At 45.8% G+C, this 14,428-nt stretch overlaps 1 protein-coding gene across 1 annotated transcript in view; it reads left to right on the top strand.

Annotated features, from left to right (window-relative positions):
* The window catches only part of cfap418 (cilia and flagella associated protein 418), a 38,656-nt gene extending 30,029 nt beyond the window's left edge, over positions 1–8,627 (top strand). The window contains exons 5-6 of the mRNA XM_084337048.1: positions 453–548; positions 7,789–8,627. Of these exons, the coding sequence (XP_084193174.1) occupies positions 453–548; positions 7,789–7,948 (256 nt within the window). The 3' untranslated portion in view covers positions 7,949–8,627. The remainder of the gene's footprint in view (positions 1–452; positions 549–7,788) is intronic.
* The last annotated feature ends 5,801 nt before the right edge of the window (positions 8,628–14,428 follow it).

Genomic DNA, 14,428 nt, shown 5'->3' with positions numbered 1-14,428 from the left:
ACTGTATTGTTACTTCATTCTAATTAGTGTATATAATTGACCACATCTGCCCAGTTGTACAGCCCTGACCTATTCCTATTTTATTTTCTACTTATAATTGTACTATATCTATTGTGCTATATTTAATTGAGTTTATATCCCATATCATTTTATTCAACCTCTTATATACAGTTGTACAGCCCTAGCCTATATTTTATTTTATTTCATAATTATATTATTCTATTGTGCTTAACTTAGCTCATATTTCATTTTATTTTACTCCACCACTTTATTGTGTTATCTGTCTGTTAATGTCTGTCCGCTAATGTCGCACCAGTAACGTCCAAAGCAAAAGTAAGTCAAGTGAAAAGTATACTTGGCAATAAAGACCTTTCTGATTCTGATTCTGATTCCGACACACACACTGTAATGGATCATATTTGACCAGCTGTTTTGTGTCTGTCAACACACAGGACGTGTGACCAGTTGAGGTGTACGTCCTGTGACTTCCGGGTGCTCACCTTCGATGACTATGAGTGGGACCCCTCCTGTGATTACCTCTTCTTGAGGTGAGCTTCCATTTGGACGTTAGAGTTGTGTCACTGTCACCCCAGGAGGCTTCAGCGGCCACCTTCTGTTTGTGTTTTGTATCGTTTTTTTTTCTTTTGACCATTTTCTCCCATATTCCCAATTTAGTTGTTATGCCAATTCCCCCCTGGTCGTTGCACTGCCCTACTGTTGGTCTGGGGAGGGTGTAGACAACCACATGTCTCCTCTGTCGGTCTGGGGAGGGTGTAGACTACCACATGTCTCCTAGACTGTTGGTCTGGGGAGCGTGTAAACTACCACATGTCTCCTCTGTCAGTCTGGGGAGGGTGTAGACATTACCACATGTCTCCTAGACTGTTGGTCTGGGGAGGGTGTAGACAACCACATGTCTCCTCTGTCGGTCTGGGGAGGGTGTAGACTACCACATGTCTCCTCTGTTGGTCTGGGGAGGGTGTAGACTACCACATGTCTCCTCTGTTGGTCTGGGGAGGGTGTAGACTACCACATGTCTCCTCTGTCGGTCTGGGGAGGGTGTAGACTACCGCATGTCTCCTCTGTCGGTCTGGGGAGGGTGTGTAGACTACCGCATGTCTCCTCTGTCGGTCTGGGGAGGGTGTAGACTACCAGATGTCTCCTAGACTGTTGGTCTGGGGAGGGTGTAGATTACCACATGTCTCCTCTGTCAGTCTGGGGAGGGTGTAAACTACCACATGTCTCCTAGACTGTTGGTCTGGGGAGGGTGTAAACTACCACATGTCTCCTCTGTCAGTCTGGGGAGTGTGTAGACTACCACATGTCTCCTAGACTGTTGGTCTGGGGAGGGTGTAGATTACCACATGTCTCCTCTGTCAGTCTGGGGAGGGTGTAAACTACCACATGTCTCCTAGACTGTTGGTCTGGGGAGGGTGTAGACTACCACATGTCTCCTCTGTCGGTCTAGGGAGGGTGTAGACGACCACATGTCTCCTAGACTGTTGGTCTGGGGAGGGTGTAGACTACCACATGTCTTCTCTGTCGGTCTGGGGAGGGTGTAGACAACCACATGTCTCCTCTGTTGGTCTCGGGACGGTGTAGACTATCACATGTCTCCTCTGTTGGTCTGGGGAGGGTGTAGACTACCATATGTCTCCTCTGTTGGTCTGGGGAGGGTGTAGACTACCACATGTCTCCTCTGTTGGTCTGGGGAGGGTGTAGACTACCACATGTCTCCTCTGTTGGTCTGGGAAGGGTGTAGACTACCAGATGTCTCCTCTGTTGGTCTTGGGAGGGTGTAGACTACCACATGTCTCCTCTGTTGGTCTGGGAAGGGTGTAGACTACCAGATGTCTCCTCCGTCGGTCTGGGGAGGGTGTAGACTACCAGATGTCTCCTCCGTCGGTCTGGGGAGGGTGTAGACGACCACATGTCTCCTCTGTCGGTCTGGGGAGGGTGTAGATGACCACATGTCTCTTCCGTCGTTCTGGGGAGGGTGTATACTACCACATGTCTCCTCTGTCTGTCTGGGGAGGGTGTAGACTACCAGATGTCTCCTCCGTCGGTCTGGGGAGGGTGTAGACCACCTCTCTGCGTTTAGTTTTCTCGCTGACCTGAAAACAGAAACAACATGGGAAATGTCCCGGTGCAAAGAACTGTGGGATGGAAACAATCGTGTAGCCTCCACTCCATACTTCAAATGTTACTTTTAGTATTCATACTATACAGTGTTTGCGTAATAACACATACCTTATTGAAAATCATGTGCAAATACCATAGTACGTAGCATGGAGAATTGGGAACCACTCGCTAACTCTGCCAGAAGGATCTTGCTTGGGGAGCCGTCGTTAAAAGCAGAGGACAAAAGAGCACTAGAGGACAAAATTATCCAAGTCCTCGACATATAACAATGTTATGCTGTTTGACAAGTTGGACGGACGTGATGTGTCCCTCTCGCTGTTTCCTAGGGCTGCAACTAACGATTATTTTGTTATCGATTAATCTGTTGATTATTTTATTGATTAGTCGAGCTAAACAATTAGTTTACCAGAAAAAACAACAACAATTGATCACATTTGCAATTGAACATTTCAAAATTATTGTCATGTTTTTCCAGTGTGGTACTACTATCCTTAGGTCACATGGGTAGTTGCCGCTCTGACACCACCTACTGAATACCCAGAGTAGGAGATGAGCCATGAAGTTTATTTATCTGTAAATTGAATTGAAGTAGAAAGCATTTCGTTGTGACCAATCTTATTTGGAAACATGACACACAAAATAATAGTATTTCGCTTTTTATTTTAAACAATATTTAATCGCGTTTGGAGGTGGGTGTTCTGCGTCTGCCCCCCCGTGCCAAACAAGCAGGCCAACCTCTTGTTCGCGCGTGAGCCCGTTATAATTACACTACTGTCGCTATTTTACAATGAACTATAATGAATTACGGTTCATACAGAACACGCGCCAGTGTTGGAAGTAATGCACGAAAGCTTATTTCCGTGTCGGCAGTCCATATTCTACCACCGGGCGCCAGGTACGCACGGTCGGAGCTGTGCGTAGATATACGCACAAAGTCAAGCACACGTTCAAATTGATAAGTCCCACACTTTGCTTAGAAATGATCATACGCACGGGTTACGCACATATCTGCGTACACAACATTGATAAATGAGGGCCCTGGCTTTAAACAGAATCACACTGTCGAGTCCGGGCTTTAGACAGAATCACACTGTCGAGTCCTGGCTTTAGACAGAATCACACTGTCGAGTCCTGGCTTCAGGCAGAATCACCAACAGTGGTTTAAGAGAAGTTATTTATATTTTCAACCTGATTCATTAATTCATTGCACACTAGTTAGATGACATGTTGCGCATGTTATGACTTTGAACTGTCATTTCCATGGCAAAGTAATGATACGATGCGTTGGTCATGAATATGCAAATTGGCGAAATTTCACGGTCGGCGGCATGGACTCATCGTTACAGCCCTAATGTTTCCAGATGTCATTTATGGTATATAATTTGTCAGCTTTGGTATATAATTTGCACAGCTGTAAGTCACTTTGGGTGAAAGAGTCTAGAGATAAATAGAATATAGTGGAGTATAGCAATGAAATTTAAATGACAAGTAGTCAAAAACACATTTAGCCACATTTATTATTATTATATATTTTCTTTGATACACCATTTCCTTTTGATGATGGTTTGTAATTTGTGCAGAAGGTGGCAGTAGTGAGCCACAGAGCTGAACATCTCTATTCTGCCAACCCTCCTCATCCCTGGCCACTCCACAGAAACGGCCCTCATTGAGGTCACAGAGGCACTTCACTTAGCAAAAGCGAAAGGCCTCTCCTCTGTCCTGATTCTCCTAGATCTATCTGCAGCCTTCGACACAGTCAACCACCAGATCCTCCTCGCGGCCCTCGCAGGAATGGGAGTGGCTGGCGCTGCGCTGACATGGCTGACATCATACCTTAATGACCGCTCCTACCAAGTGTCATGGAGAGGGACCCTGTCGGCCACCCGCCCCCTGCGGACGGGTGTCCCCCAGGGCTCGGTCCTAGGACCCCTTCTCTTCTCCCTCTACACTAAATCACTGGGTAACATTATCACGTCTCATGGCTTCTCATATCATTGTTATGCCGATGATACTCAACTCTTCCTCTCCTTCCCTCCCTCATATATCCACGTCTCTGAGCGGATCTCGGCCTGTCTGTCCGACATCTCCGCCTGGATGACGACCAACCACCTCAAACTGAACCTAAGCCAAAAAAAAAATTGCTTCACCTGCTGGCCAAATCCTCCCCCCTGACCGACCTTTCCATCACAGTCGAGAATGCAGCTGTGACCGCGTCCCCGACCGCCAAGAACCTTGGTGTTGTCCTCGACGACCAGTTGAACTTCTCTGCTCACATCGCAGCAACAACCAGAACCTGCAGATTCCTCCTGAGCAACGTCAGAAGGATCCGCCTCTTCCTGACAAAAGAAGCCACCCAACTCCTCGTCCAATCAACAGTCATCTCCCGCCTCGACTACTGCAACGCACTGCTCGCTGGCCTCCTGGCCACTGCCACCAAGCCTCTTCAACTCATTCAGAACGCAGCAGCCCGCCTGATCTAAAACCTACTGAAGTCGGCCCATGTCACCCCACTTCTTAGGGACCTGCACTGGCTCCCCATTGCTGCACGTATCCGCTTCAAGGCCCTCGACCTAGCATACCGTGCGGCAAAGGGAACCGCTCCCGCCTACCTCCGGTCAATGGTCTCTAACTACACACCCTCAAGACCCCTACGCTCTGCATCTTCTGGCTGCCTCAGACCTACTCCTATCCAAGCTCCGGGAGGGTCATCAAAGAGAAGTCGCCTATTCTCAGTCCTTGCCCCACAATGGTGGAATGAACTACCCACCCCAGTTAGGACAGCCGAAACCCGTCCAATCTTTCGCCGTCGACTAAAGACGCACTTCTTCAACCATTATCTGAAATAATAAAAGAAAGTAATAATTAAAAAAATATCTAACCATAACTAACCTTACTGTCATGCACTTATAATAAACTAATAAACTAACCTACACTGTAACACGCAACACTTCGATGAACATTGTTAAAGCTGATAGAGTTGTACCCTTCCTGATGACTTGTCGTACAGAACTTGTAAGTCGCTTTGGCTAAAAGCGTCAGCTAAATGACTAAATGTAAATGTAATATAGTACACTCTTATACTAAACATGTAAAGGTACCGTGATTTGGTACCGTCTGATCTAGCATGAATCGGTACTCGGGTACCGAGTTCGGTACCTAACCTTTCTGCTTAGAGCCTTCTGACAAAGAGGACGTTTATTAAAACTCTTGGCATGTCGGAGAGAAATTCACTTTGACTTGAATCTCACTCTTCACGAGATCCGCAGGGTGCATCTTCAGCTGTCGTGCAGAGGCCAGTGAAACTGAAAGTGCTGGGCTGTAGTTACTCAAACTGCGGCCAACAACACGGCTCACATAGCTTCTCGGAAAGGGGAGGGCACGCAAGCAACTGGTGTGTAGGCTGCTGATGATTCTGAGAAAGCCATATATTTAATTCAATGCAAGAATGAACGATGGTATATTATAAACTACCAGCAGGGAGGACAAATCATATCCTTATCATACTCACTCTGGCTTTTACACTTAAGGTTCCTAGAGTTTGCACTGAATTAGGAAGCTTTTAGCTTCTGTGCCCCAGAAACATGGAATGTTTTGCAATGCACTTTAAAACTCAATTCATTAGCATCTATTGGTCAGTTTAAATAATTAATTGCAAACCACTTCACCACAGTCTTATTAGTCTTATTTTAAATGTTTAATTGATTGACTGTCGAATGTTTCTGTTTTCTTTCTTTGTATTCATTATGTGTTGTATTTCTCGACGTCGTTGCAAATGAGAGCTTGCTCTCGATGGTCCTTCGAGATTAGATAACGATTGAATTGAATTGAATATCCTCACCGGCGACAGAAATGAAGGAACAGAGGTAGAGAAGGAACTCCCCACCACCCCTCCGCTGGCAAGTCGCACACTGACTCCAGCTGTACGTCTCCCCAGGGACACGGCTATTCATCTCCCTGGCTGCGCGCCCTTGGTTTGTTTGTTGTTCAGCCCGGGTGACAGTCGGTGTTGCGTCGTGACGACCGTTAGCCAATCACCAGAGGACAGCGTGTGGGCTCGGCGAGGCTGCCAGGGGGCTCTCGGTGAGAATACCTCAGAGCCTCTCGGTTAACTCATGATCCTGGTCCTCTGCTGATCGGAGGATAGTAATTATCCCACAAGTGACTTATGATTTGATGAGATATCGTGGATTCGGAGAATGACTTCCGGAGGTGAGAGATGCGGCTAGTATCAGATGTCACGTTAACGAGGAATGTTGTGATTCTTCCAGTTTGTTGAAAAACATGCACGTGCCAATACCCAATGGGACTGGTGGGGAGACCAAAGAGCTCCCGTTTAATTAAAGGATTTTTCTGCACAAGGCTCTTCCTCAGACTAATAAATAGTCACCGTCTTAAATACCCATACTCCATACTGCAAACGCATCTTAAATACCCATAGTCCATACTGCAAACACATCTTAAATCCATACTGCAAACGCATCTTAAATACCCATAGTCCATACTGCAAACACATCTTAAATACCCATAGTCCATACTGCAAACACATCTTAAATACCCATAGTCCATACTGCAAACACATCTTAAATACCCATAGTCCATACTGCAAACACATCTTAAATACCCATGGACCATACTACAAACACAACGAATTGCCATCAATCAAATTGTAGTAAATCTTACATTTCATAGTTTATATATTCACAGGCTACATATATATACATGGTAGTGAAGGTACATAAAGACAATTACAGTACTTACATCTCTTGTACCCTCAATAGTTTGTACTCCAACAAAGGACTCGAGGCAAAATAGCTGCATACATGCATGCTACCTATTAGAGGCACTTTTGTCTATTGGTAATTATGAAACAATGTAACACTTCTGTCTATTTATGTAAGTATGAAACAATGTAACACCATTTCTTTATGTAAGTATGAAACAATTAACACCACATGTCTATTTATGTAAGTATGAAACAATGTAACACTTGTCTATTCATGTAAGTATGAAACAATGTAACACCATATGTCTATTCATGTAAGTATGAAACAATGTAACACCATATGTCTATTCATGTAAGTATGAAACAATGTAACACCATATGTCTATTCATGTAAGTATGAAACAATGTAACACCATATGTCTATTCATGTAAGTATGAAACAATGTAACACCATATGTCTATTCATGTAAGTATGAAACAATGTAACACCATATGTCTATTCATGTGAGTATGAAACAATGTAACACCATATGTCTATTCATGTAAGTATGAAACAATGTAACACCATATGCTTACAAGAACACTCAGAAAGACACATGTGGGTGTTTGTGGCCATCAGCAAGTTGTTGAGGCTGAGTGGCTGACGGTGGCTGATTGATCGGGCATTGTCCATACCGCCTCTCCAGAGAGGAGGCGTCCTAGGTGTTGTGCTCTATTGTGCTCTATTCAGTCCGCGGTCGAGGTGACCCAGGTGTGGACAAAGCCCAATCAGCGATAGAGCGAACGAGATGGGGACATCGCTGGTCACAGGCGTTGCAATCAAAAAACACGAGGCGCGGATGAAGGGAAAATCAGTCGGCCCATGTACCGGTAATGAGTTTGCCCTTCTTCCCACTGACCTGCCCCCTTCTCTCTGCGAACAGGAACAACATGCCGGACCGTGAGAGGCTGCGTGCCAAGCTGAAGAGGAGGAGAGGGACGCGGGCCTATAGCTGCCAGTGCAGCTGCTCCTCAGCCAGAGACCTGGCCCACCTCACAGAGCTGCCGCGCCTCAAATGGGTCTGTGGCAAACACCAAGCCTGAGGAGGGACAGATGAGCCTGGAATCTCTCTCTCTCTCCTTCTCGTTCTGTCTCTCTCTCTCTCTGTCTCTTTCTGTCTCTCTCTGTCTCTCTCTCCCTGTCTCTCTCTCCCTGTCTCTCTGTCTCTTTCTGTCTCTCTCTCTTTCTGTCTCTCTGTCTCTTTCTCTCCGTCTCTCTGTGTGTGTCTCTCTCTGTCTCTGTCTCCGTGTGTGTGTGTCTCTGTCTCTGTCTCTGTGTGTGTGTGTGTCTCTCAGTCTGTGTGTGTGTGTCTCTCTCAGTCTCTGTCTCTTTGTGTGTGTGTGTGTGTCTCTCTCTCAGTCTGTGTGTGTGTGTGTGTGTCTCTCTCTCTCTCTGTCTCTGTGTGTGTGTGTGTCTCTCTCAGTCTCTGTGCCTGTCTATGTGTGTGTCTCCCCCTCTCTGTCTCTCTCCCTCTCTCTCTCTCTGTGGCTCTCTCTCCCTGTCTATCTGTCTGTCTCTCTCTCTCTGTCTCTCTGTGTGTGTGTGTCTCTCAGTCTCTTTCTGTCTCTGTGTGTGTCCCTCTCTCTCTCTCTCTCTCTCTCTCTCTCTCTAAAAGGCAGGTACACTACAAGACTTGGACCAAACCTAGTTTATTATTTATTTTTTTTATTTATCATACTAGCCATTCAGGGTTGAATCAGAGCACGATCGCACCAAAATAGAGTGTGATGAGAACGCCCCCCCCCCCCCCGTCAATCAATCCCCCATTTTCAATTATTAGTGACATTTATGACATAGGGACATACATGCGCTTTGGGCAGTCCTTTGTGCCCGTGGCAATCAGGCTCCACAACCAAGCAGGACCAGGACGGGCCAACTGCCGTGGACTGGAGGAGCTGGGTTGTGGAGTAACAAATTAATTTAATTAATTAACAACACATTCATGATTGGACTTGTTTCTTTTTCTTTTACACCACATTTTTAGCTCTTTTTAGTCCTATTTTAGCTATTTTTATCCCTGTGTACTTGTCCATCTTGTTTTTAACACATACTAATAAGTATATGTTATGTATAAACTGTTTTTTAATTGCTGTTTTTAAATTGGCTGTTATGCTGTAAAGGACATCTGAATCTCCCCTCTGGGATAAATAAAGGTTTTCAATAAATACAGATACAGGTATATAGTACTGTTACATTTGTCACATATACGATATGCAAATATACAGTACTGTTACCCAGAGATCCTAACAGTAAATATATACATATGATGAGGAGGAGACTGTACATTAGGAGGGGGTGGGTGGTAAAAAATATATACATATGGTGGGGAGGAGACTGTCTATTGGGGGGTTGGACATTTACGGTGGCCAGTTTAGAATTGCAGCCTCCCGTAGGTGTTTAGTCCCTTGTTTGTATGATAACAAGCCTTTTAGTTCATGGTGCAAAAAAACGAAAAGAGCCAGGTGTGTGTTTTTGCAACGTATGCCACAGGAAAAAATTTGTGTGGCAGTAATGGGAAAAGGGTGCTATCAATCCAGGCCTGTACGCTGCGATGATATGATCGCGAATTGCCCCTTTAATTGGCCGTTGCGATTGGTAAATATTATCTGGGGGCGGGCTTGCGAGTAGTGCTTTCAAGCCTTGCATTCGTATTTCACTCCTAAATTATCCAAGGCGTGTGATGACGCCACTCACGCGAGCTCGTGGTGCTATGAAAGAATCTGTCGGCAATGAATGAACTTACTGCGATCACCGATAGCCTGAGTGAAAAAAAAGATTTGCGCGGAGTGAATCTGGGTCACGCTATATACTTGGAACTTGTAGTCTATCGTGCGATTAAAGACCATGTCCCTATCTGCGTAGTCTATACATCCAACACCAAATCCCATAATTCCTAGCGAAACAAAACTGAATGTAGCCGCTTCCTTTAAATAATAATATGGCTCTTGCTCCGCAAGAACAACGGAGTGGATAATGGATATCAGTCAATTTTATGACAACCACGTCCGATGTGGAGAGATGATAAGATGATGATGATTGACGTGATGATGATGTGATGATTGATTGACGGGGACACGGAAACTTCTAACGTTCAGGATCAGCCATGCATTACGTGAGTACCCCACTATTAGGACGTGAAATACTGTCTACTTAAATTGACACCGCGGATCAATAAAGTATCAACCTATCTATCTAATAATGAGACGATATGCAAATAATATAATACTAATAATAGTCGGTTCCCCGTATATGAAATGAAATGACTGCTGGTAAAATCACTGTTTATTTCTTGTTTTGCATAGTATTACATTCCACTTCTATAAACAATCAAAGTCCTACCGTAAGAGCCTCATACGGGTCAATTAAACCTTTTTTATTAGTCTTTCCTTCGAGCTAAGTTGGACTGAACATTTCACTGTCAAAAGCGCAAATGTAAATAAGGTTGCGTTGCAACAGTTTTCAAAATAAAGGTCATATATACAAATACCTCTCAATTCTTATAAAAAAAAAAGTCCCGGATATACATAAACATTAATTGGCATAGATCTCTATAAACGGCCCAACACATTGATCACTTTAGGCACACACTGAAACCAGTAACATCACAAATATGAAGCAGGTAATTACCCATACAAATAATAAACCTTTCATGAGGTTATTTACAATAATAATAATTCATTTGATTTCTAAAGCACTTTTCATTGTGAAACAAATGTATGCAGAGTTTCTTCTCCTCCTGATTAATGGTGTGTGTGTGTTGTGATGATCTCATTCAAGGAGCACTACACAAGCGCGCGCACACACACACACAGTTTGTTGTTTTTGTTCTATTAGTGATTTACACACTCAGTTGGTTCATTATAAAAGATACAAACCTGAAAACAAACGCACTTAAATGTTAAATAAAAGGACCACAGTAATGAGGCAGGAGGAACATATTTTTTTTAATAATGGTAAAATTGTTATTAAAAAATTTGCCCCTAAAAAATATTTTTTGCCCCTAAATTTCTCATTTAGGGGCAAGTGTGCCCCTAGTGAAAAAGCTTAGCGTACAGCCCTGTAATCAGAAGCTAGCCACAAGACTTGCATTCGCGCTCTCCAGCATGCAGCCTCCCTGCCTGGCACGACAACTACAACAGTAGGGTCTATAGTCAGTCAGGACAGTAGGCTCTACAACTAGGCTCCCTTAAAACGCTAACGCTATTAAAAAAAATACAGTGGAGGTTAAAATAAGAATATGACTTGGCCTGAAAAAAGTTCAGTCAGGAGATTCTTTTTTGCTTTATCCCTGAACTGCTTGTTGTTTTACATAACGTCGGCCTCCTGTGGCCACGAGAGGTAACGAAGGTTATCCTATAACCCTAGTTATGTCATAATGGCAGAGCGAGACACTCAGCCAGTATTCATATATCATCTCTCCAGCACCTACTGTGCTTGTGGAAAGATTTTACATGCACCTCACTTGCACGTGACCACGCCTACTCCTGTGCATGCCTCTACAAGACACCGGAAGTGGTCACGTCCACGCCCTTCCAAGTTTGAATTCCATACGTGGAAAACATCCAAGGGACCTCAGGGCGCTGAAGAGCGAGACGCTCAGCCAGTATTCATATAACTAGGGTTATAGGATAACCTGCGTTATATTATCATACTGGCCAATCGCGTCTTGCTCTGCCATTATGAGATCAAAAGGGGCAGAGCGGACGCGTGGCCACGTCAAATGCACCCCCTGAGGGCCCGTAAGCCCCCGCCAGGGAGGAGGGGAGTCCCGTCCACCCGCCCGACCTAACGAAGGGGGGGAGGCAGTCAACTACAACCAATGTGCGAAAAAGGGAACCAGGCACCCCAGAACGCACAGTGCAAGCGGGACCACGTGTGACACAGCACTCCGCGGTCCACACACACCTGCTAGCCCACCTGATGGCGGGACGCAGGAGAGGTCCCGGACCTCAGGACTGCCTGGGAGACAGAACCCCCAGTCATGTCCATGAGGTAAAACCTAACGAAAGGACCCGGGGAGGACCAGGAGGCCACAGCGCAGATGTCCTCCACGAGGCCCCCCCCAACAGGGCAGCGGAGGCCGCCACACCACAAGTGGAGTGTGCCCTGGCGCCCCCGGGGGGAACCTGTCCAGCCAACGTGTAGCAAAGGGCACGTGTAGCCCTCGTTGCTTGGACAGCGCCTTACCCACGCGAGAGCCACCGTAACAAACAAACAGTTGATCGGAAGCCCTGAGATCCCGCGTGCAACTAAGCTAAACCTTCAGTGCACGGACAGAACACGACAGGTGAAGGCTCGCCTCCAACTCACTAACGTGAGGAGGAGGGTGAAACGCCTGAAGCACAATATCCCTGGAGCGATAAGAGCTCTGGATATTCTTTGGCACGAAGACCGGATTAGGCCTCAGAGTCGCACTGCTATCGGCCCGAATAGACAGGTACTCAGACCGCACAGAGAGAGCACACAGCTCACCCACGCGCTTAGCGGAGGTGATGGCCAAAAGGAACGCGGTCTTAAAAGACAGTCGATCCAACGGCGCTTGCTCAAGAGGCTCAAACAGGGCCTCCGACAACCGTCCCAGGACCAGTTGGAGGTCCCAACTCGAAAACAGAGAACGTTCCACAGGCTTGAGACGCCGTGCACCAAGCAGGAAACGTCTCACGAGGGGGTGGCTGAATAGCGTTCTGCCCTCAAAGCCCAGATGACAAGAGGATATAGCTGCGGCGTACACCTTCACTGTCGAGGCCAACAGTCTATCCAGGATAGACTGGAGGAAGGAAAGAACCGAGTCCAGGGGGCATGACACCGGGTCCAGGCCCCCAACCTCACACCACTCTTGAAACATATGCCACTTCCCTGCGTAAACCGCGGTAGTGGACGGAGCGTGCACGTTCTGGATGGTGTTAACCACAGTAGGGTTGCGACGCATCCCCTCCAGATTCACCCTTTCAGCAGCCAAACCATCAAAGGCTGCCCCAGAACAGGAGGCAGAAACAGAGTTCCGCATGCCTGAGAGAGGGCCCGCGGTGACCACGGAACAGGCCATGGCGGGGCCACCAAGAGCTGAATCAGGGCCGGGAACCACACAGCCGTGTCCCGGTCCGGCGCGATCAGGATCACAGTCCTACGCTCCTGACATACCCGCTCCAACAGCTGAGCTATCAGGTGTATGGGGGGGGACGCGTACAGAATCCCGGGCGGCCACGGATACATCGAGAAGGCATCCACTCCCAGAGAGGGGTTGTCCTGCCGACTGACCGAGAACCACAAGGGGCACTGGTGGGACTGTCTGCTCGCAAACAAGTAAGTAAGTAAGTAAGTAAGTATTTATAAAGCACCTTTCATACATGTCATGTAGCTCAAAGTGCTGTACACAATTATAGGCATATATAACGATAAAAGCAATAAAGTCACAGTGATCAGTTAAGATCAATGTTTAAAAAAAATAATAATAATAATAATAATAGTAACGTAAAAATGAAAATAACGTAAAAACAGTCATTTGCTTACCAGTTTGGGAGAACAGGTCCGCACAAACATTTCCGCTCAGTGGCAACCGGAAGTGCACTAAACCAATGCACTTGTATGGTAGGTAGCAATGTTTAGCTCTTATAACGCTAGTGTAGTTACGTTTTTATCAGTAGTCATAGTTGGGTCCATAGTGCTTTACCAAGTCCCATGGATCCATCAGTGGCCGTGTATTGTGTGCGTATGTACCCGTTCCCTCATGTGGTCAGTGGCCAGAGTTTGGGTCCATAGTGCTTTACCAAGTCCCATGGACCCATCAGTGGCCGTGTATTGTGGTAGAAAGAAAGAAAAAGAAAAACGTATAAAGAAAACAGTCTAAAGTTTGAAAGTTTGGGAGGTCCGCAAAAACACGACCGTTCAGCTCAGAAGCTGAGGCGTGTCAAAAACTTTTGAAAAACTGGAGGCGTGTCTCCTATTTACCCGTTCCTTCATCTAAAAAGTTTGAAAGTTTGGGAGGTCCGCAAAAACACGACCGTTCAGCTCAGAAGCTGAGGCGTGTCAAAAACTTTTGAAAAACTGGAGGCGTGTCTCCTATGTACCCGTTCCTTCATCTAAAAAGTTGGGTCCACAAGGCTTATCCTAGCCTCATGGATCCATCAGGTTTTTCCAAGTGATAACTATTTGTAAGCTAGACTGTATAGGTACGTTTTTTATTTTCCTTTAAAAATGTGTATAGAGCTGGCGTTTCTGATGTGTGTTGGTAGTGTGTTCCATAGTTTTGGGGCATAGTTGGCAAATGCCATACTTCCTATCCTTTTTTGGTTTCTGGGCGTGTCTAGTAAACCTGTAGTGGATGACCGTAGCGTTCTTGAGGGCAGATAACTAACTAGGGAATTTGCTATGTATTTTGGGCCTTGCTCATTAAGAGCTTTATATGTTAGGAAAAGGACCTTAAAATCAATTCTATGAGTTATTGGAAGCCAGTGCAGAGTGGCCAGGACTGGAGTGATATGTTCTCTTCTCCTTGTATGAGTTAGTAATCGAGCTGCAGAGTT

The sequence above is a fragment of the Notolepis coatsorum genome, assembly GCF_963971535.1.
Source record: "Notolepis coatsorum genome assembly, chromosome: 19".
Classification (NCBI taxonomy): Eukaryota; Metazoa; Chordata; class Actinopteri; order Aulopiformes; family Paralepididae; genus Notolepis; species Notolepis coatsorum.
Note: the sequence above shows the minus strand (reverse complement) of the source record. Positions and strands in the feature narration are given on the sequence as shown.